At 32.9% G+C, this 23,093-nt stretch overlaps 3 protein-coding genes across 5 annotated transcripts; 2 read left to right on the plus strand and 1 right to left on the minus strand.

The window, feature by feature from the left end:
* Positions 1–730: 730 nt before the first annotated feature.
* On the plus strand, positions 731–9,558 carry LOC114168492 (putative inactive purple acid phosphatase 27). 2 transcript variants are annotated; one of them, XM_028053329.2, is made up of 14 exons: positions 731–884; positions 1,074–1,813; positions 1,960–2,047; positions 5,281–5,547; positions 5,625–5,733; positions 5,952–6,066; positions 6,583–6,715; positions 6,856–7,043; positions 7,199–7,385; positions 7,472–7,539; positions 7,642–7,732; positions 7,821–8,009; positions 8,186–8,281; positions 9,237–9,558. In XM_028053329.2, the coding sequence occupies exons 2-14, from the start codon at positions 1,428–1,430 to the stop codon at positions 9,288–9,290; spliced, it is 1,971 nt and encodes a 656-aa protein (XP_027909130.1). In that variant the 5' UTR covers positions 731–884; positions 1,074–1,427; the 3' UTR covers positions 9,291–9,558. The 2 variants fall into 2 exon arrangements, with proteins under 2 accessions (XP_027909130.1, XP_027909131.1); XM_028053330.2 differs by having other exon boundaries at positions 732–884; positions 8,186–8,266.
* Positions 9,559–14,159: 4,601 nt separating this feature from the next.
* Positions 14,160–16,025, plus strand: LOC114168694 (Transducin/WD40 repeat-like superfamily protein). The gene has a single exon (XM_028053602.2). The coding sequence runs from the start codon at positions 14,349–14,351 to the stop codon at positions 15,612–15,614; it is 1,266 nt and encodes a 421-aa protein (XP_027909403.1). The 5' UTR covers positions 14,160–14,348; the 3' UTR covers positions 15,615–16,025.
* A 1,900-nt stretch (positions 16,026–17,925) lies between these two features.
* On the minus strand, positions 17,926–22,562 carry UBP24 (ubiquitin-specific protease 24). 2 transcript variants are annotated; one of them, XM_028054647.2, is made up of 7 exons: positions 22,167–22,562; positions 21,175–21,856; positions 20,801–20,988; positions 20,175–20,422; positions 19,761–19,906; positions 19,036–19,212; positions 17,926–18,491 (listed from the first exon to the last, which is right to left on the minus strand). In XM_028054647.2, exons 2-7 carry the CDS (start codon positions 21,817–21,819, stop codon positions 18,303–18,305), a joined length of 1,593 nt encoding a protein of 530 aa, XP_027910448.1. In that variant the 5' UTR covers positions 21,820–21,856; positions 22,167–22,562; the 3' UTR covers positions 17,926–18,302. The 2 variants fall into 2 exon arrangements, with proteins under 2 accessions (XP_027910448.1, XP_027910449.1); XM_028054648.2 differs by having other exon boundaries at positions 21,175–21,819; positions 22,167–22,561.
* Positions 22,563–23,093: the final 531 nt, after the last annotated feature.

Genomic DNA, 23,093 nt, shown 5'->3' on the forward strand with positions numbered 1-23,093 from the left:
CTTTTCAATTGTGACAACAAGGCTCCAACTGTATATTACCAGTATTTATGTCGACACAGCTTTGCCTTCGGCATGGTGGAATTCTAGCTTTCTACGCTTCTTTTTTAAGGTTTCAAACCCAATCCACAACGTTGTTGCTTTCTTCTCTTCCATGTATCCAATTATTTATGTTAACCTCACTTACCTTCAAGCAAACTGTTCCTGTAATCGCAAGCTCAAAAATAGCTTAAATAATTAAGACAAAAAAGGAAAAACACGAGTGCAGAGCCAAACGGCACAACGTGAAATATTGATTAGGAATTCAAGTGTGAGTATAAGTCTCACATTGACTAAAAATAAAAAAATAGAACATTATATCAGAGTAAAGACTCATAAATCCATCGCCTTAAAGTTTTAATTTTGCATTGAGAATAGCCTTAATACCTTAGACTCATGTCTCATTAAGTACAGTATCTTCCAAGTGATACCCCTCTTTAAAAACCTAACAATACCATCATAACTTATTATTACACATGAAAATGAATAAAAAGAAGGAAAACATCGTTACCAACAAAACAAACCAAGCATCAACGGACGAATTAAAACTCTTGTATCCTCGAACGAACCACCACGTTAGAGAGTATGGTATTAAATGCTTATGCTTATAATAAAGTATATTTCGCTATCGTCTAACTAACTACCATGATTAATCAGATTCAGGAAGCAAGCAAACAAATTATAAGATTTTCCTTATAAATAAAAATAAACTAAAGTCCTAACATTCTCAATCCCTCTTCACATTTCCCTCCTTTTCACTGTTCTTTCTTGATTCTCTCAATTCAATTCTCCATCCTTTCCATTCAAATCACAATAATCTCCACTACTCCTTGTTTAACATTATTCGTGTAAGTTTATGCCAAATTTCAATCGTTTTTTTCATCGGCACGGTTTTATGCATTTATGTAAATCTTGAAATGTTTTTTCTTTACTGTGAGTGAGTATACGTATGTTGCTATCATGGTGCATTTTTGTTGTGTTCGTGAAAGATTTTCTTTTTTTAGTTTAGTTTTCTTGAAATGATCTTTGTGGTCCAGGTGAGAGGCTTTTGGAGGTGGGAGCAATGTGTAGATGATGTGTTTGTGGAATTGCTTTATTAAGTATTATTGTACTCAAAGCAGTGCTGCAACGATGGCGGTGTCACCACTGCATTGAAACCCACACGAGCAGATCTTCGTTTGTTCATGAGAAAGCAGACAGAGAGAGAAGAGAAGAGAAAGCAAAAGGAAACTGTTACCATTCACAATTACACGTTTGGGAAACGGAAAGGGATATTTTGGGAAAGAAAAAGAGAAGTGTGAAAGGCGAGTGCATGTTATTTAAGAGAGGGAAAGTTGGGACGAGCCCAGAGGCAAGATCTTATTTTCTTTCTTGGAAAGGAAAGTGTTATTATGCATAACTTGCAAATTTGTGTGTTGAATTGTTTTTCTTCAATGGGGTCTCGTAATCGAATTCTCCTCAAACATGTTTCCATTTTACTGGTTTTTTTCCTTAGCCTTAGTTGCTGTTCGACCTCTGAAACTCTCACTCCCTCACTTCTGAACTTGGTGGTTTCTAACACCACACTGCTGCACCGCAATTTCACCGCACTGTCAGAATTCAGAATGATAAACAGACGAATTTTGAGCGATTGCTCTGCTTCAAATCCCTCCCTCAAAGTTAATGTCCTCTCAAATTCCACTCTATCGGATGAGGAGTTTGTGACAGTTACTGTCACAGGGGTTTCCAATCCTTCAGACGGTGATTGGGTTGCTATGATCTCACCTTCAAATTCTGAGTAAGAATTCATTCATGTGATGATAATGGAGTTGTAACCTTGCTCTTCATCATCATTATCATCGTTATCGTTATGTTACTGTTATTTACTGTTTATATCAGTTCTTCAAATTCCAATAACAACAATTTGGTTTTGTTGATGCACAGTGTGAAATCTTGTGTGCTGAATGAGTTGTTCTATCTACAAACCGGTGATACGGCCAAACTTCCTCTGTTATGCCACTACCCTGTTAAGGTATGTTCATCAAACACATGAACTTACTATTTACTTTTCTTTCTCTGTTTTCCTTTGTATTATTTTAATGCTCCATTTTTGTCACGACCATTTTCTTTCATTTGAGGTCATTACTTTATTCTTCCTGTTTTCTGCTTGCTTAAAATATCCTATCCAACAATAAAAACAAAATAAATAAACAAACAAGCACCGTGCATTCATTCAATGTTCATAGCGAGACTCATAAATGCCACACCTATTATTTGGGTAATATTAGTACAAAATTTGCTCCTTTGGCAAATTAATACTTATGGTATCCCTTTTCAACTACCTTATCTTCAACCGGTCCTTCTCCCTTTTGTTACCATTATATTATATTATTTCTGATTCCCGTATAGTTTAATAAAACAACCTAGTTATGTCCTAAAAGATTGATTGTCGTTCATATTGAGGGATTATATTATATATATATATATATATATATATATATTATTATAATGATAACAATAAAAAGTTCAAACAAACAATTCATATTGATGATTTGTTGGAATATCACATGAAGGATCACTTGACAAAAAGGTAATTAGCATCGTCAATCTAAAAAAGTATGAAAATAATTGTTTCGAACTTTTACATCAAATAAAAGTGAGACAATTTTATAAAATATAATTGAATGAAAACTTTATTTTATATTTAATTTTATGAAATTGATTAAATTTAAAATTCACTTTTTAACATAATATTAAAATTATAGTTAAAATTTACTCTAATAAAATTCATAAAATGACGAGAAAAGAAAAAACATCAAAATTTAATTCATATAAGAAATATTTTTGAAAAGAGTACGTTAATTCCCAATATTCATAATGCGAGTAAGGGGCATTAATTATTTTTTCTGCCTTTCCCACATACCACAAAACATGTACAGAGACTTTGTTTCTTTTGACATGTTTAATTTGACTTTTTTGATACTGACAAGTGGCAAATACTCAACTCCAACTTGGTATCTATTATGTTCACACTGAAAAAGTTCATGAATTTTTAATTCTTTTTAAAGTTTTATGCTAATTTTTAATATGCAAGTTTTATAAGATTCTTGTTGAAAATTTTTATTCATATTTATGTTTTATCTAAGAAGTCTTATAAGAAAGGTTACAATATAATGCCTTAATTTCTGTTAATTTCTTTATTGTGGATTTTATTTTTCCAAATCACCTTCATAATTAAAGTTGAAAAATCCTTGTTGGAAATTGTATTCTCTTTAATTTTTAAACTTAAAATACCAGTATATATTATTATATTATTAAAATGAGTGGTAAAGTGGTTTTTTCCTTTTTTTTTGTGTGGATCAGAATTAATTTTTTTTCTTTTATATTAGACCCTTCTACTTCTATATTCGAATGATGTGCAACAGTGTCCACGTGTATCTTTTTCAATGTTTCCCATTGCTTTTACACTGTGCATCAACATAACTTGGACGTTTCTTAAAGATTTCAACTCTCAATCCATAACGTGGTTGCTTTGTCCTCTTCCATTGCATCTATCTCTAATATTTTTACATAATCCTTCTATTAAATTATTTAGCCTTACACAAATGAACCAGTGGGAAAAGATTGTCACATGTGGAAACATGTAAACATTTTTCATTTGTTTTTATCTCTCAACCATTCATAAATTTCGAAGGTTTTATTAAAGTTAGAAAATCTAATTTTCAATGTGGTCAGTGTAAATATTTTTATCCTGTGAGTTAAGTAAAACCATTATAAATACAATTTTTAAAGCGATTATCATAAAAATTAAGATTAAGGGTTGGTTGTTTTAGTGTTTATGAGTATTATTTTCGGCCCAAGTCCATTCTAGTATACATCCAATCTTGTCTCTTCGTGCAATCAACCAAAAGAATCACTTGCTTAGTATTCAGAAAATGTGTCTTACACTTAATCATTTACAAAAAAAAAAAAAAATTAAACGATTTCATTTTATTCATGCGTCAAAATCAGATAGATTGATGTGGAAATAAATAATGTTTGTATTTGATTTCTTGCATGGATGCACTGGGTTTACATTCACATAAATTCTTGTCAAAAAAAAAAATTGTGTGCAAGAGTGCAAGTCGAACCAAACACGTATTCAGGCCACCCACAACACTAATATCTAAAGTAAAATAAATAAAGTTCATTTTTCAGTCTTTATAATGTGTGAACGATATAAAATTGCACCTTTAGTTATTCTAATTTAAATTATCTATGATTTACTTCTTCTATAACCTTTTTTAGTTATGCTATTTGTATATCAAAATATAACAATTTTTTTTTCTCCATTTCTCTATTTTGTTTTGAAATTTGTTATACAAGTAATAATTTTCTTTTTAAAATTAAAAAGGATTCCCCTCTTTATCGGGTTTTATTCAAACCTTGTTTTTTCCCTTAACATTTGAGTATTTATGATGTTTTTTTTTTTTTTATATAAGATAATTTTAGGTTTATAAGAGAATGTTAAAATTTGAAAATAATATGAAACATTTCATAATTTATAAGATTGGAATTTGGTAAGGAAAAATTACAAGTTGTTACAATTGTGCTGACATGACGTTCACGCAATCTGCTATTGTTATTGTTATTGCAAGATAAAAATCAGTATTATCATTTTTTTTTCTCACGCAAGATTTACGCATCTTGTTAATTTATTTTGTTGTGTTTTCGACGAGGAAGGAATAAAGGCATATTCTTATTCGTAATTCGTTAATAATATATTATTCTTCTTCGTGATTATCTTGTCTCCCTTGCAAGTGTCGTTAGTAATTATAAACACGGAATCGGAGGTTTTCGCACTACATGTGAAATGCCTCTTTTGGTCACTGTCCGCAACAAAATTCTCATATAAACGTGTTTCTTTATTTTTTTTATTTTTTTTTTTTTTGTATTAATATTTTGATCTACGTTTTGCTAATATGCTTTTGACGAATTGTCCAAAAGCAGAAAATTTGGACAATCTTGAAAACTACAAGATGAAAGATTTGAAGCATAGTGAGTGGATTCCTTAATAATGAACAAGAAACTTCTAACATTAATGACCTGAAAATGAGGTTTGGGGATTAATCTTAGTATTACTTAGTTTGTGTGTATGCATCCTAGGGAGCCAAGATGAGTTGCACCTATCTCAATTTTTCTTAAAAGCAAATTATATGAAAATTAAACGATTTTGTAATTTATCAATCGATTCTAATATGTGAATTCGGATTAACGATAACGCAGGCACAGTACATGAAAAATGATCCAAACTACCTCAGTTGCAAAAACAAAGAATGCAAGAAATACCAAGATGGGAAATGCGTTATCTCAACGTGCAGTGGTTCAATACAGTTTCATGTCATCAATATTAGAAGTGACATTGAGTTCGTGTTCTTCTCTGGTGGATTCCTGAAACCCTGCCTTGTGGGAAGGTCCACGCCCGTGAGTTTTGCTAATCCCAAGAGGCCACTCTATGGGCATCTATCAAGCATAGATTCAACCGGAGAATCAGTGAGTAACAAGCTACTTTTTCTTCTTCATATATTCTCTGTCGTTTATTCTCAAATGTGTGTGATTTGGAGCTGCAGATGAGATTGACATGGGTTAGTGGAGACAAGGAGCCTCAGCAAATCCAATATGGAAATGGAGAAGCAGTTACTTCAACAGTCACCACATTTTCTCAAGCTGATATGTGTAGTGAGTGATAGCTTTACTTTAGTTTTCCTTACTCATAAACAAGTATGCATTTTATGTGTTTGACATAATTCTCAATCAAAGTCTGCTAATAAATAATACGATATATTGCCATAAATTAAGTGAAGTAGTATTTTACCTTATTTTTTATGACAAAACATTTGTAATCGGTTTAATAATGGTTTTGCCCATTATTGTTGATTTCCACTTGAAATTGACAGGTTCAGCTCTGCCGAGTCCTGCTAAGGATTTTGGATGGCATGATCCGGGATACATCCATTCAGCACTTATGACAGGACTAAAGCCTTCAAGCCCCTTCTCCTACAAATATGGAAGGTATTAACTTTATGGGATAAATTGAAGATATAGTTTGAGAAAGTATCTCTTTAGCCATTTAAAGGCATTGACAATAATCCTAGCCGAAGTTGATTTTAAACTGAATGTCTGTCAAATAAAAGAACCTGACTGGCAGGCTACTTAAGGTGTGTTTAGATCACCATTAGTACATTCAGAGTACCAAAAATATAAAGAGTATTTCCAGAAACTATGTTTAAAGCTATTGTCCAAACCAGTACTAAGTGATTCAACAAACACTCAAATCTTAATGCTATCCTCCTCAATTGTAAATCTCTTTCACTATGTGTGTAGGATCTATTGCATGATAGATCCTAAGTAAATTTGATATCACACTCAACCTAAAATATTAAATAAATAGACTTGTGAATCTTCCTCACTTAAATGTTGCTCAACGAAGCTATTTTATATAATGTAGAATTCTAATTCGTACTTGAACTTTAGGAATTGAGATTTAACCAATTAAGAAAGCTAATTTCCCTTCTTCTTATGGCCCAGTGACTCGGTTGGTTGGAGTAATCAAATCCAGTTTTCAACACCACCAGCTGGAGGATCGGATGAGCTCAGATTCATAGCATTTGGTGATATGGGCAAAACTCCTCTCGATGCTTCCAAAGAACACTACATTCAGGTAAAACTGCTACTTCGAACATTTTATCATTTAGATTTTATATGATATGTATATGATACACGCACTAAGTAAGAATTTGGCTACTAGTGACAGGTTTTGGTATCATGTACTGACCATCTCCTGTCTTGTTTTTCAAACAGCCCGGAGCTCTTTCAGTGATTAAAGCTATAGCCAAAGATGTAAATTCCAACAAAGTAAATTCAGTGTTTCACATCGGAGACATAAGCTATGCGACAGGTTTTCTAGCAGAATGGGATTTCTTCCTTCACCTTATCAATCCAGTAGCTTCCCGGGTTTCTTATATGACAGCAATAGGGAACCATGAGAGGTATTTCATACACATTAACGACAATTCTGTCCAGCGAATGTTTTCCTCTAGTATACCTTACTAGAAGAGTTTACACAAAAGTTCCCACAAAATCATTACTTAATTGCCTGTAAAAATTATTGAGTATCATTTCTAAACTTTTTGTTTTCACTCAGGGATTACGTAGATTCTGGTTCAGTATATATTACTCCTGACTCTGGTGGTGAATGTGGAGTACCTTATGAAACATATTTCCCAATGCCAACTTCAGCAAAAGATAAGCCTTGGTACTCTATTGAACAAGGAAGTGTTCATTTCACAGTAATATCAACTGAGCATGATTGGTCAGAAAATTCTGAGCAGGTAAAATGAGGGAAGCCACTGTTATGTTTCTTTTATTTTTAGTTCGATTGAACAGTTACATAATATGTGTAGCTTCCCTGTTGCAGTATGCATGGATGAAAAAGGACATGGCATCGGTTAATCGACAGAAAACTCCTTGGCTAATCTTCATGGGGTAAGTGAGTTATGCACTTTTTTAAAGAATTGCTTTCCCCAAATTCACAACATCATTGGATCTATCTATCAAGCATATTATGCATGACATTTTAACGTGCAGACATAGACCGATGTACACCTCTCACCCGGGATTGTTTTCATCTGAAAACAAATTTAATGAAGCTGTGGAGCCATTGCTATTTCAGAATAAGGTTAGAAAATCAAGCTTCTTGGATCTTGTGTACAGTACAGTTCATTGATATGTTTGTGGTAAGTGATCGTTATGTGAAAATGAAATAGGTTGACTTGGCTCTTTTTGGCCATGTACATAATTATGAGAGAACTTGTTCCGTGTTTCAACATAAATGTAAAGCCATGCCTACAAAAGATAAAAATGGAGTGGATACATATGATGGCCGAAATTACAGTGCTCCTGTGCATGTTGTCATTGGCATGGCTGGCTTCACCTTGGACAACTTTTCAAGCAATGTAATTTTCTTTTCATTGTCTTTTCTTTTCTTCTCAATCCTCCACACTTCACATATTTTCTCTCTGTTCAAGAAAATTACATAAAATAATTTTTTAAAATATACATTCATATCTTCAAGATAGTGGTTTTGATTTTTTACTGAGCAATCACATCTTATATTCTCTTACATATATAGGCGGAGAGCTGGAGCCTGAAAAGGATTACCGAATTTGGTTATCTAAGATCACATGCTACAACGAAGGACTTGAGCCTGGAGGTTAGTGCTTACTTGGTAGTATTCTACTCTCACTCGCTTCCATAGTCACATGAAATAGATAGAGTTTATTTATTTTTTAACCCATTCATTTTTCATCTGTTTTCTATATTTCTACATATAGATAAAGGATTTATTTGTGGATTCCTTTCTGTGCACTCTGTTTTCTTTAGATAAGATCCAAAAGAAAAAAGAAAGAAAAAACAGGCATCTATTTAAGCAATAATCAATCACAGAACAAGAACAAAAAGAAAAAGTATTAGTCACATTATGTCTCAATTATTTCTCCCAATGGCAAATTGCAATAATAATACGTAGTTCTACAATTTACTTTTTAAGTCAATCCAACTGAGTAACATTTCTTTCATGGCAGACTTTTATGTGGGCATCAACCTATCTACATATAAGCATAAAGATGAATGATTTCCTCTTTCAGAACAAAAAATTAATGTGGCACACATTATATTTCCTCCATTTGTCATCTTCCAAATTTTTTGAAAAAGAAAATTACATATTTATAAAATTATACGACAGATGATAAACTATACAACAGAATCCATTTTATACAAGTGAATGATAATAAATACATAATATATATAATTATATTCTAAAAAATCTGATTATAATAGAATATTTCTAAAATTATAAAAGTTCTAACTAAATGAGGAAACACATACAAATTTTTTTTAAAAAAACTTGAGAGATCATGATACTAAGATAACATCTTTAGATATATCATATTTCTATTACAAAATTTTACTTTTACCAAACATGCTCCAGTCAGCAAAAGAGAACCTTGTCATTAAAGCTGCGAATGAAATAAAACTACCATTCCTTGTTTCTTATTATTTTTTGTTCTGATTTAATGTCTTTAAAATGACTTCATACCTCTAAAGTTTTTTATTTTATTTTAAGCATTTGTAAGAAACATATTATATACAAATTACACTGACTCTTATCTACTTCATTGTAGTTTGTCGTCTCAAATACAAAAGAAGTTATGGACAGTTTCCACATTACAAAGTGACAGCTCTACCAAGAAGGAGAGATTATATTATAGATAGAGACCATACACATAAAAACAATATCAGGTTTTAGTGAAAGACAAAGATGTAGGAACAATTTTTCACTCTTTATAATGTATATAACTGTAATTTTACACAACTTATATACAAGATAGGGTGTAAGTAAGTTCCAACAATCATTGTAAGCATTACATACTATCAAATCATGTACTAAAATGGGCATCATATGATCATAGTTCATAATGAAAAGTGCAAGTTCAAACTCGCTTTTATTGTTTCTTCCTGGCAAATAATTAGCATTAAGCAATGCTAGGAGTACTTTTAGGAAGTACCTCAATAAGCTATTGTGGGATTCATCATTGATGTTGCAAGGGTGGAACTTTTTATGTGAAAAATGCTCAAAGAGGAAGTATATAATTGAGCAAGTAATAATCACCAAAAAAACATTTAAAGCTTTATAATCCTCATTCAATATGAATTGACTTTGTTTTCTGTCACCAATTTAAATTGACTTGATTCAGTAACTTCAGATTTTTATGATTCCTTTGGGCCACATAACAATTTTAGTCCAGAGTTTTTTTTTCTTTGTACAGTACCACCAAAACACACCCCGTGGATCAAAATAAACCCGTTTCATTCATTCATTCCTCAAACCCAAGTCAGAAAGTTAGTTGTGAAACCACCATAACTTACCATGTGTTTTATGAATATAAAATATAGAGATAAGAGAAAACTAAATATATATATATATATATATATATATATATATATATATATTAATGACTATGTGATGTGATGAAAGGCTGGCTTATGATTTTGGCCATCATCCGAATTCAATTGCTTTTCTTCACATCTGGGTTTGTTTACTCAACTAGCAAGGTGAAGATGGAGTAGGAAATGAAATTGCTTTTACTTTCCGCACCTCCTTTATTGGGGACCCCTTCTCCCATTTGGGCCAGTGGTCCTTATTTAGTCTTGCCCATGTATAGGATCTATCAATCAATTTCCTCCATTTTAAGATTATTATATTTCAACTTTCAAATTGATGCCTTAATCAGTCCTTTTTGAAAAGGCATAATCACGTGTATGTATACAAATATCTTTATCTATCATAGATTTTTCTTATGTGCATAGTTTGACTATACTACAACATTAAACACTTAATTTTGTGTATGTGTGGAAGTTCTTCAGAGGCAATTTCTACTGATAGATGATAATACTAACCCTATAAAAGAATTTTAACCTTGTTTGTATTACTTATGTGTGTTCTCTTGTTTCTTTAAGATAATCTTTGATTAGTTAATGCAATGTTTATAGCCGACCAACTTCAATTCAACTGATCTATGTCAGAACCTGCGTGGTCCTGTGAATGAACCAATAAAATAGAAGCAAAAGAAAAGAAGTTAGCACCAATCTCATTATCTCTCTCACAGATGCAATTCACATTAGTTTATAAGAAGGACAAAGTCAAGTTTGTTGAGTTGATGTGATTCATGTGAGCTAACAATAACATAAATTGTTTCTTTCTACCAAATCACATAAACTATGCTGCACTTTCCAACTTTTTTCTGACACTTTTTCTAAACCTAGTTTACTTTAATGTTACTGCTCCTCCAGGTGGCTATCTCTCAACACTTCATTAAATTCAAAACTAGATTTCCACAGTATAAACCAGTAATGTTGTGCCATATATCAGAACCAAACATTTCCTATGTTGGATAAAGCAGATATTCACGTTTTCAAGAAGGAATGTCCAAATGCATCTCCTATCACACTGAACCATTATTTAAACATCAGAATCTGAATCAAATCAATTGTTTGGAACTTCCTTAAATGTAAAATGTTATTAATCACTGAGTGGAAACAGCTTTATCAGATTACACTCTCATAACATGCTACTTTACATCAAGCTCTGAGGTTTAGTTTGGTCTTACTTAAAACTACTTGTGCTATTTGTTCTTAAAACTTTGGTTGCAGAAAACTTGGTAAACACAGAAGGTAGCTATTGGAACTTCCTTTAAGTCACAAGTCACAACATCTGATAGTGATAGCTTCTGCAAGTACAAAGCTATCAAAAGCATGCTTGACACCTCATGCAGTGAGAGAACTGAGTTCAATTCTTCAGCATATTTATTCTTCCTGGCTAAAATACCAAACCAGCTCACCAAACTCACCTACTGCACAAACTTCAGCATTATTGCTTCTAATTATTCTATCAACCACGCATTAAGAAAAAGTAATTAGTTTAGTATGATGAAACAATGAATGAACAAATAAGATTTCATAGCTAATCAGTTTATATTATTGTTTAGAGTGGTTGAGTGACTGTAACAAAATTGTCACTATGCATATAAATTTTGTTTAGAGGGATATATTAAACTCCTATAGTGAAAACTTAATCTTCATATCTAAGATTCTTCACTTATATAGTCAAATTTACACAAGGAATTGATATTATTTCCAACCTAAAATCTTAAGACATCGGATTTATGAATTATGAATTATCTTTCTTATAAGATACACTCAACTTTTTTTATTTTATCCATGTGAAACTTAGACTCATTTGAATTTCTAAGATCGTTTATGTCAACAAATTTCATTGTTTTTTTTTCTCTTATGAAAATAACACTTTCTATTAATTCAAAAGACCTCTCTCAACTTGGATCAAGAGAAACAAAAATAAGTTTGATTAAATTGAACTTTAGAAACACATAATTAGAGTCTAACCTTACACTTACTTGGAAATTTAATTAATTATAGTTTGCTTGATCACCATAATTTAATAGAAAGAAGAAACTTTTCTTTTAACTTTTCAAAGGTTATATCATCTGAGGATTTTTTTAGGATACTTTTTACTGCAATTTCTTCCCCCATTTCTTGGGAATCACATTGTTCTATTGTAAAAGACAAAGGTGGTAATGATGGAAGATTAAACTAGTGGTTACATGTGTTTGCAGCCGACCACTTTTCAATCAATTGTTTGTTAATTACTTTTCTAAAATGGAGAGTTCTTGGGCAGTGGTTCTGCCTTCAAAACATTAAAATACAATCCTCAAGTAGTAAAACACAGAAAAATCTGCACACAAACTACTTAGATTTTGTTCTTATAACTGCAAAATAACATGAACTATTATAAATTTGATAATTTTTATGTTACGTTGTTTATAAGCTCTAATTATCATAATTTTGTTATTTGTTATTGATTCATAGTTACTGTGCATAGAAATTAAACTAAGAAATCTATTCATGCAGATAAAAGTTGACAAAATTTGTATATTTTATCTTTCTTTCATGTTCTCAGTCATGAATTAATAAATAAACATATGTGTGATTTTGTTATATTGACAAGATTCTTGTGAGCTAACAATACAAAAGTGTTGCTCTCTACCAATCACATTAACCATCTTTCTTTCTCTTACACACGCTCTACCTATCTCCTTTCAAATATACTTTTCATATATACACTCTGTTTTCTATGTAATTTAATTATTTTATTATTTATGGATGCATATATTTGAAAAAGTCTCAAATTCCACTAAATTAATTTAGTTATCGTGATGTAATATATATATATATATATATATATATATATATATATATATATATATATTATAAATTATAATATGATGTTGAAACACTTTAGTAATAACAAAATCATATATTTTACATGTTTAACTAATTTTTTTAATTTGTGGAAGAAAAAAATGTAATTAGAAAACAAGACTCCATTAAATGTAATTAGAAAACAGGATTTCATCAGTCAATTTTATTTAATAGTAATTGATAAAATGAATAAATATTTCTTAGTTACAACAAATAATAATATAAAAAATTAAATTTTCTTAATAATAGTTAAGAAATAAAAAAGTACAACTATTTTAAGAGAAAAAAGTAACCTTTTATTTAAAAAATATAATATTTTATATTATTTATAACTTCTAATAAATATTATTTAATTGTTATTCTTTCTAAGTAACGGTGAACAAAACCATATAAATTTTACTAGTAAAGTTCAAGAATTCAATTAGAAAAAACGGATGGTATGATTGCATAGTCAGTATATTACGTTATTACTTAATTTTAACTTTTTATATTAAAAATATTTTACAATCTGAATTTAAAATTTATATTTGAGATAACTTTAACTAGTTGAGACTGCAAATAGTTTTACAATTATAATATATCAAAAATTTTGAGAATTATTTTTGGAAAAAGAATTATAATTTTCTGAATATGTAAAATTAGGAAAGTATGATTTTTCATGTTAGTTCATCTTTCAATAGACAACACTCATAAAAGCCCAAAATGATATATATTTTTCAAATGATTTTTGGTCAAGTTTTCACAAAAAACAATCCCGTGGAAGTGAAAATCTAAATTTTTAAATTTAAAATAAAAAATTTACAACAAAAATCATGTTACTCTTATTTAACCTTTTTAATGTGGTAATTAAATTAAAAATTTAAATAAATATTCTTTAATTTCTACAAAAAGTACACAATTAATATATTAAAGAATTCTAATTTACAAAACTAGAATATAAGGTACATTTATGGTAATTGAAAATTTTAAATACAATTACAGCCTAAAACACTTAAATCTCACAATTAGATGCATCAAATCAAACATCAAAATTCAATTACATCAGATAGTTATAAAAACAAAGACTGAACCAATTTTGAGAACAGAAAACAAGTTGCAGAAATGGAAAACCTGACCTGAAAGAAATACCCAAATGCTTAATTGGAAAGGAAGAGCCTTTTAGGGTTTTCCACATGGCAGATCATAATTGGTGGAATAAAAAAATGCAGAAAAAATGGCTAACAGCTCAAAACATGCAACATCTCATTACAAAAGGGCCATTGTTGCATCACAGTTTCTCAGTCAATGTAGCCGTTAACACAACACAACACAATTATTAACCTCAAACCTTAACAAAACATTTCCCTCATCAACAAGGAACCACTCTCTGTCTTTCTTTCTCTCTCTCTGTCATTCTTTCTATAATTCCTTTGTTTCATCACAACGCTCCTTCCCTGTCACCCGTTACATTTGCTGCAATGAATACGCTCCTTCCCCGAGTTCATCTTTCCGCTCCAATGAATTCAAAATCCAAACTTTGGACAAACCCAACATCAACATCAACCAGCTGTAGCAGTAGCAGCAGCAGCAGCATCAGCAGCGAGAACGATGACAGCCCCTTTTGTTCCCAACGCATACCCATAGTTGTTCCTGCCTTCTTCAATTTCAATTCTCACCGATCACTCGCGGTTCTCTCCGGACACGTGGGTTCTGTTTCATGCTTGGCCCTGTGTGGTGAGTTCATCCTGAGTGCCTCTCAGGGTAAGGATATCATAGTCTGGCAGCAACCGGACTTAAGGGTCTTTGCAAAGTTCGGACAAGGAGAAGGGTCGGTGAAAGCTCTTGCAACGGTTGGGAACAAGGTTTTCACCGCACATCAAGATAGCAGGATCAGAGTTTGGAAGGTGTCAAGGAGCTCGGAGAACGTGTTCAAGCTTGTTGATTCTCTTCCCACGACCAAGGACTATCTGGGGAAGTTCATGAAGCAGAGCAACTATGTCCAAACGCGGAGGCACCACAAGCGTTTGTGGATTGAGCATGCAGATAGCATTTCTTGCTTGACTGTTTATAACGGGTTGATTTATTCTGGGTCGTGGGATAAGACTCTGAAGGTGTGGAGGCTCTCGGATTTGAAGTGTTTGGAATCGGTTAAAGCTCATGATGATGCAATCAATGGGCTTGTGGCGTGTAAAGGGGTGGTGTTTTCTGCTTCTGCCGATGGAAAGATTAAGGCTTGGGGGAGAAAAGAGGGGAAGGGGGAGCATTGTTTGAAGGGGGTTTTGGAGGGTCATAAAGATGTTTCTTTTAATGCTATTGTTGTTTCTGAGGATGGGAAATGGGTTTATGGAGGAGGATCCGATGGGTTTGTGATGGGGTGGGAGGGGAGTGGGGGTTCTGAGAGTTGGAAGCTGGTTTCTGAGACCAAAGCACATGAAATGGCTGTGTTGTGCATGTGTCTAATGGAGGAGTTTTTGTGCAGTGGATCAGCAGATAAAAGCATAGGGATTTGGAGAAGAGAGGCTTTTGGTAAGCTTTGTAAAGTTGGTGTCATAAATGGCCATGAAGGGCCTGTGAAGTGTTTACAAGCCTCATCATCTAGTAGAATTGGTGGTGGTTTTTTATTGTACAGTGGAAGCCTTGACAAAAGTGTGAGAGTTTGGTGGGTTCCAAGGTATAATGATGCAGAAGTAGAGGATAATGGCTCTACACAATTTGGCACAGAGAATAAGTTCATGCTAGCATAAAGGAACTAAGTGATGAAGCACACGATCTATTTTAACAGTGTCTGCAGTGCTTCTTCTTGATTCATTTTCTCCTTTGAATTTGTTTTAGGTTGCAGATAGATCGAAATGAAAGAGTTACTTTAGACTAAAGCTGCTAAGAGAAGGAGAACACTGAAGATTTTGTTTGTTTCTTGGAGTTTCGGTTTGCCATTGTTGTCAATTTCATATATTTTTTCTGAGCTGATTGTAGAATGTTAGGGTGGTTTATTTTTTATTGTTTTGTTGGTGAAGAAAATAGGGGACCTAGCAGAGTGGTGTGGTTATAGTTTTCTTTCTTTTCTTAAATTTTACCTTTATATTTGTATACAATTGTAACTATGCCCATAAAGGATTCAATCAATGGAAATAAATTATGTTCTTTTGTTAGTAGCATGATGAATGTTGCATCCATTCGAAGCTCTAAATAGACATAACCTTTAGGAAAAGGACAGCAGAAATTGCACTTTGTTACAGTGATAAGCACCTTAAAGAGATTAATGTCTCCAAATATCTTATGAGCTCTTCAGCAGCCAATACAAATACAACTACCACCACCAAACAAAAGACTATGGATTAAGAATGGAAAAGGAAAAAAGATTCTTGCGACAAACAATTATGTTATTTGAGTCAAGGAATCATGTCCTAGGATCTATGATATCTAAATCAGATTACTCATTCTGCTTCTTATTTTGTTATTGGAAACAAATGAGATCAGAACAAGAATATGGTGTAGAAAATGTTATTGCTTTTTTACCTTTTAACAATTACTTACTTGATGTACAGTATTTATATTTTAGTCTTTACAATACACCTTTTAATTTATTTTAGCTTCTATCATTTCAAATTATAGAAACTAAAGATATTCCTAAATGTATGTGTAAAAACAATGTTGGAACTAAAATATATAGATTGTGTGAAATAGTGGGAGACGAGTGATTAAAACTATCTTCATTCATGGAAACCAGCAACTGACATAAATAAGAAAAGGGGTAAAGGAGGATGAAATGAAAAACCAATAGCAGTCGCCAAATAAACTATATGTAGTTTTCTGATTCTTTGAGATATACACACGCAATTTACTCAGCTGGTTTATTTTTAAATGGTAATAATAATACTAGTGTAAGTTCCTAGATGCTACAAATATTCCACAATTTTGTTTGAGCAGAAGTAATCCAAGTGTGATATTCTGAAGACATTGACTTTAACTAGAGAGAGGTCCTTTGTGCCTAATTTAGAGTGTCCTTTATGCTCTTCCACCGTCCATTTGGTACAAAGAAAGAAAAAGCAGTGATGTTTATCTGGTTGGACCACGAAAAATCTTAAAACCTGGCAATTCATTGCTTTAAATTGTCTAAAAAGACACCGTTCACTAGCCAGAGAGCCAGACAACCTAATTTCTTTATCTCTCCTGAAGCAATATTTAGTTGGCTGGGTTTGGACCATGTAGAAGAGGAACACCCCATATGATGTTTTGTTATGCTTAATATATTCAAAAGATGTTTCCTATTATTTTTGTACCAACAACCTTTGCTTTTTGAGGAAGAGGAAGAATGTAAGTCTGCGAACCATGTGAAAGAAATGAAGCAATCAATTTAAGCAACAAGTATAAAACTTGAAAGTAATGCAGGTGCAGCCAACAAATTTGAAAGTCGTTCATTTTAAAAATATCTAAAGCAACAAGCTATTTCAAAAGTAACAATTTTAAATGTTGGTTGAGTTGGACTTTTTCAACTGCACTTATGGAATTAAAATGAGATTTCTCTATTCAATTAGAGAAAATCATTAACATGTTTCAACTAAAACGTCAGAGTCGAATAACCCCAAGAAAGAAGAAAAAACATGAAAGAATTTACTGTAAAAAGTAATACACAAACGGGGAAGAACCCATTTTCATTCTTCACAATTAAAAATGAGGAAGATGCCAGCAATTTGCTTGTATATCGTTCTCGGCAAAGTTAGACTTGAAAATTTGAATAGAATTAAGCTGAAATTTAAACAGCAAAACAACCTAAATTTGATTACAATAGAGTCAAATGATAAAGAAAAACCATGCTTCTGTCTAAAACCACTTGCAACCAATACGGTTAGGCCGTCATCAATTGTTCTTCAAATTTTCCACCGGTTTTAGACAAGCAAACGTCCGAAAATTTTATCATGGCTTCTGGAATCGCAGAGATCTAAAGAATCATTAAATCACAAAAAAAGCTGCAATATTTAACACTCAATAAACGAAAAAACGCATCAAAGCTGAAGCTTAATAACTTTAGATCCAATCCTTTTCCAAGTCAATTAATTCTTCATAATATCCAGCACATTCTTATAACTTTAGATCCAATCCTTTTCCAAGTCAATTAATTCTTCATAATATCCAGCACATTCTTATAAACCTTTACTCGATGTTACCATAAATACATGTTCATGTCCTAAACTAGGACTACAAAACTTTTCTAGTTTAAGATAACATAAAAAAATGTTACAACACAACCATTTATGACATTTTAGCAAACTGAGCCCTGAGCCCTGAGCAAAGGACATTGACCAACTAATAAATAATCACCCACATTCTCCCCCATGCAAGATATTAATACTGGCCATCCTTTTTTATAGGGGAGTAGTGTTTTTGTGTCAGGTGCGGGAAGGGAATTGATATTTGACACAACATGAATATTTTCACAGCTGTCTGTAGAAGAGGACATAGGCTTGATCATGCAGCACCTGATTTGTTCCAATAGCAAAAACAGATGCATCATCAAATCGTAGCCACCGACCATTCGGGTATCGGGCATCAGCTGTGTAGTGCCCCTTGGAAGGCTCCCTTCCATGGTGAGTGATTGTAGCAACAAGTTCATACTTTCGACCCTGCAGAAACATAAAAAACACTCAGCCACGTGCCCTCCTCCAATCAAACATTGAATAATACTCCAGAAAGTGGAAGATTAAAGTACCAGTTATCACAGTGGTACTCAAATATCTTCTTACATTCTTAAGATTAAAGTTTCCTTTTCTTAAGATACTGAGTAGAAACATTCACTTAAAATCAGCAACATAATATACTCCCTTGCCTGATTTTTGTTGAAATTAGTGGTCGGAAGTTGTTCATGGTAAGAACAATGTATCAAAAACTTAGCTATCTATCCATTTTTTTTATAAGAGAGATTCCACAAATTAATGGAATAAAGTGAATTTGAAAAAAGTAGCAATCTTTGAGGATATAAACAAATTTATTATGCAAAAACTTCACAGACCAATTTCCAAAGTTAACTCTCCACACAAAAAATCAGTATATCATTGACAATAAAGTAGCTGCATTCTAGAAACCAAAAAGAGAGGCCATGGTTTATCAACACGATCACACATATACATCCGAAACAGAGGCTAGAATATAAAAGACATATTACGTTACCTTAGTAGATGGTGAAACAAGCAAATCACGACTCAATACCAACTCAAGAGGAAAGTGCACAGCCTTATGCAACTTGGTGGTTCCCTGGCTTCCGTAACCAAAACGCATCAGGTGCAATATCATTATTTTAGGAAGCGTCTCTATTTGTACAGATTTTCTTGCAGTCACCACACCGGCCTGAAAGAAATTTAAATGGATATTTTAATTGCAGCAGTACAAAGCATATCCTTTATTGCAACCAAAGGCTATAATTGCCCACTATAAAAAGCCAAGATTGAATGTCAGAATTGTTGAATTAATACAAAGAAATGCTGCCAGAATTGCCGATGGGAGCAGACATGAAGCCCATGAAAGGCAGCAAAGTAGCTAAAATTCAGACATTAGTTTCTTGTCTTCCATTAAACAGCCTGAGTTTTAGAATTTTGAAAGCAGTTGATGTTCCATGTTTTACATCGATGTGTAAGAGTGACATTATGGATACAGATGTGCAAATAGATTGTTGTATTGACACCAAAAATCACTGAAGAGATTGGGTAAAAAAAACTATAAAATATAGTTTGCAATTTAAACAAATATAAAGTGGAGAAAGTCAGTAAAAGAAAGAACCCAAGGATTCAAACTCAAAGAACATACAATTCCACACATAATATAGAGTACAAAAGAGTTTCTAAAGCTATATCCTCCATTAAAATCATTGTAAGCATATAAATAAAAGGGCTAAATACCTTTGCAGCGGGCGATATACGGTACCCTTCAAGAGTTTCTGATGCAGAAAACAAGCGAAGTGCATCCTTGATAGTGTGTACAGTGTTAGGATAGATGTCAAGATGGAGTAAGAGATACGGTTGAACAGTGGCCGAAGGTCTATTTCCTAAATGACAAAAAATAAATCATGAGATGGCCACATTGTGTTTTAGATACTTCACTTACATTTGCATTTCTTGTTTCAAGTTTTAATATCAACAATGAAAGGTAAGGTGAATTTTGGCAAGAACAAAAAGTAAAATTCCAGAATTACAATTATTCAGCAATGAAGCAATAGACTGACCAGATGAAATTCCACAAAATCTTAATGGACTTTACAGTTAAAACAAGCAAATTCCTTCACTAACACTGTATAATATAGTTAAGTTTTGTACCTTCAGCTATCACCACACTTTTAAGCTCTCCTCCAAAAATATCTGATAATTCTGATGGGTCCAGGCTTTGAGTCCTTGTTACAGCAGATTTATTCTTCGGCCCCACTGTTTCCCATTCATCATCATCCACAGAAGAAACAAGAGAAAATTTGGTGCCATTACGACTTGAAGATTGTCCTTCAAGCTTGAGTAATTCATCATGCATTTGATCCATTACAAAGCTCAGAAATTCCTGAGCATCTTCCTGCCTGAAAGTGACATGTTGATACTGATTATTATATTACAACATGACACTATGCAGCACACTTTCAAATTACCAAAAAACTTTCTGGATGGGTCTAGGAAATCCGAGACACATCGGTACACAGTTAAAATTGTTTAAATGAGGAATACAAGTGGGAGCACATTTGAAGAGTTCCAAAAGAGGATGGAGAAAGAAAGAAAATGAAGATTATATCTATATACATCCATGTATGCCTGACAAGGATTATAAACATGAATGATCATTGATAAATTATTTTTTGACAATGCGATTATGCTTTTAACATTTGATTACTGATTAAAAATAAACCAACTAGTAGGAAAGTAACATAAAAACAGAAAAAAAATAATGAATCATCACCAACCTTGGTCTTCCTGAAATGCTGTTTGGCACATCTGGAGTAAAATTTTTTAGAACACTTTCAAACATAACAGGGCAAAATGGCCTCCCAGACTCAAACAGATCCGTATCTGGCCTGTTTATGTAAGTGTTGCTTGGCACATTAAATTGGGTTATGAACTCAACAAATGCTGTCAATGTAGGATATCCAACCTGATATAATACAGAAAAATAAACATGCAATAGTGTCAGATCAATACTTTACTATCATAAGGGAAATCAAAATGTATAATACAGATTTTAGGTCTGTATTCGTTTAATGATATAATGCGGTCTATAAGTTAAGCTAAAATCTGTAGGTGGCAGCATTAGTTGACATGCAGCAGCAGACAAGCTAACCTTGGGAATGTTGCGAGTTCTTAATTGCTGTAAAAGATGAACAAAAGGTGAGCATGACAACAGGGCCTGCACGGTTGCATTAAGAAAGCAAAGATTCCCAGAGTTGATAAGGCCTCGAGGCAGTATGTCTTTAACAGGCAGAACAGCATGTCCATTAGGTGCCTTTGCGGGTTCTCGATGGGAGAACTTTAATGAAGAATCATCTCCATTGCCAGTTTTATGTACGTTCCTCAAGTTTTCAGTCTCGGAAGCATCTAGGCTCAAATTTGAAAACTTGTTTGAGGGACCATCTTCATCAAGTAATGTAAAAGAATTTGAATTTTTCTCTTCAACTTCATTCACACTACTCGTACTCCTGGGTCTAGTGGAGAAATTGGTAATGCTGCCATTCTCTCTAATTGCTCCTGGCACTTCAGACGAAGTATCATTATCATTTTTCACTCCATTACATTTCTGAGAATCAGAGGGCGGAGCACTAACTGATGCCTTTGATGAGTTTTGCAGGTTGTTTGACTCAACAGTAACAGAATTCAGAGATCCAAACTGCAGCTGATTCTTCTCCACAGACTTTTCATTTTTCCCAGAAGACTGCTTGGACAGCAGTGATCGGGTTTCATCTTCAGTAAATGACCCAAATAGTAGCATCTGCCGATAAAAGGCGCACAAATTCAACAAAGAAAAACTGCATTAAAATTTCAACAAATAATGAATTCATAAGTAGCAAACTCCCAAAAATAAAACTACAACGAAGCAGATAAAAAGGAAGAAGGGCAAACAAAACATGGCATTATACTAAATAAGAATCGTAATAGAAAAATCAATCAATTATTGTACATTCATCAGAAACACTAAAACCCTCAATTCACACAAGAGACTGACAACGGAGATCAAAGACAACTCGAACTAAGGAACAGTAAAGAATGACAGAAAATCAATGCAGCAACGAGAGGCGGAAAAGGACAAAATTGAGAATTAGCGTGGCGAAATCGCACCTTAGAATCACTCGTGTTGGTGAGGAGATGGAAGTTGGAAACCCAAAAGGCTGAAATTGAATATCAAAGGACGAGAATGGAAAAGAGGAAGAGGGTTGGGATGAAAATCAAAAAGTAGGGTTTTTGGAGACCCTGAAGGAGGAGCAGAGGCAGATGCGGTGATTGAAGACATGAAAGGGAAAAAGGGAGAGCAGAGAGAGAAGAGCGAGAGCATTTAACAAAGGAACCCTCCTCTCCGATTGAGCCTTGGCAGCACCAACGCGGAGCATCGACAGACACAACACAGAAAGCCTCTGAATTTTTGGTTTAGGGTTAGGTTAGGGTTACTGAAAGAATTGGAATTGGAATGGGTTAAGTAAAAACGCCACTGTGACCCTTCTTCTTGCCTTAAAGAACGGTGATATTTGTGATTGTGATTTTAAATAATTTCAGAACCAAATTGTACTTTTCCACATATAACCCCTTTGGAAGTATTGGGGTATACCGTATACCCTACGAATACTATATATATACTCATACGCTTTACTTAAATGTAGAAAAATACCTGTCTCTGTTACTCTGATTTTCACGTCCAAAACCACACCACAAAATTGATTCTGTGTTTGGTTGTCTTACCCATTTTATATTACCAGTTCTCACTTTAAAAGATTAAATGATAGACTATTATTTAAAATAAATAAATTATCTAATCCAATTAGATAAAATACAGTTCAAATATATTTGATGGCTAGATTTTAATCGATACATTTTTATAATAGATATATTCTTTTGTAAGAGGTTATAAAAGTTATTAATTAATACCTAAAAACATGATGTAATATCGTTTTTCTATTGCTAAATATCAATTTTTAGATATGAAAAGATCATAGTATTTGTTAAACCCCATAGAAAAATAAAATCAGTCACCTATTTTGGTTTAGAGTATTT

Source organism: Vigna unguiculata, chromosome 11, assembly GCF_037176805.1.
Source record: "Vigna unguiculata cultivar grain cowpea cultivar isolate G323 ecotype 2 chromosome 11, ASM3717680v1, whole genome shotgun sequence".
Taxonomy (NCBI): domain Eukaryota; kingdom Viridiplantae; phylum Streptophyta; class Magnoliopsida; order Fabales; family Fabaceae; genus Vigna; species Vigna unguiculata.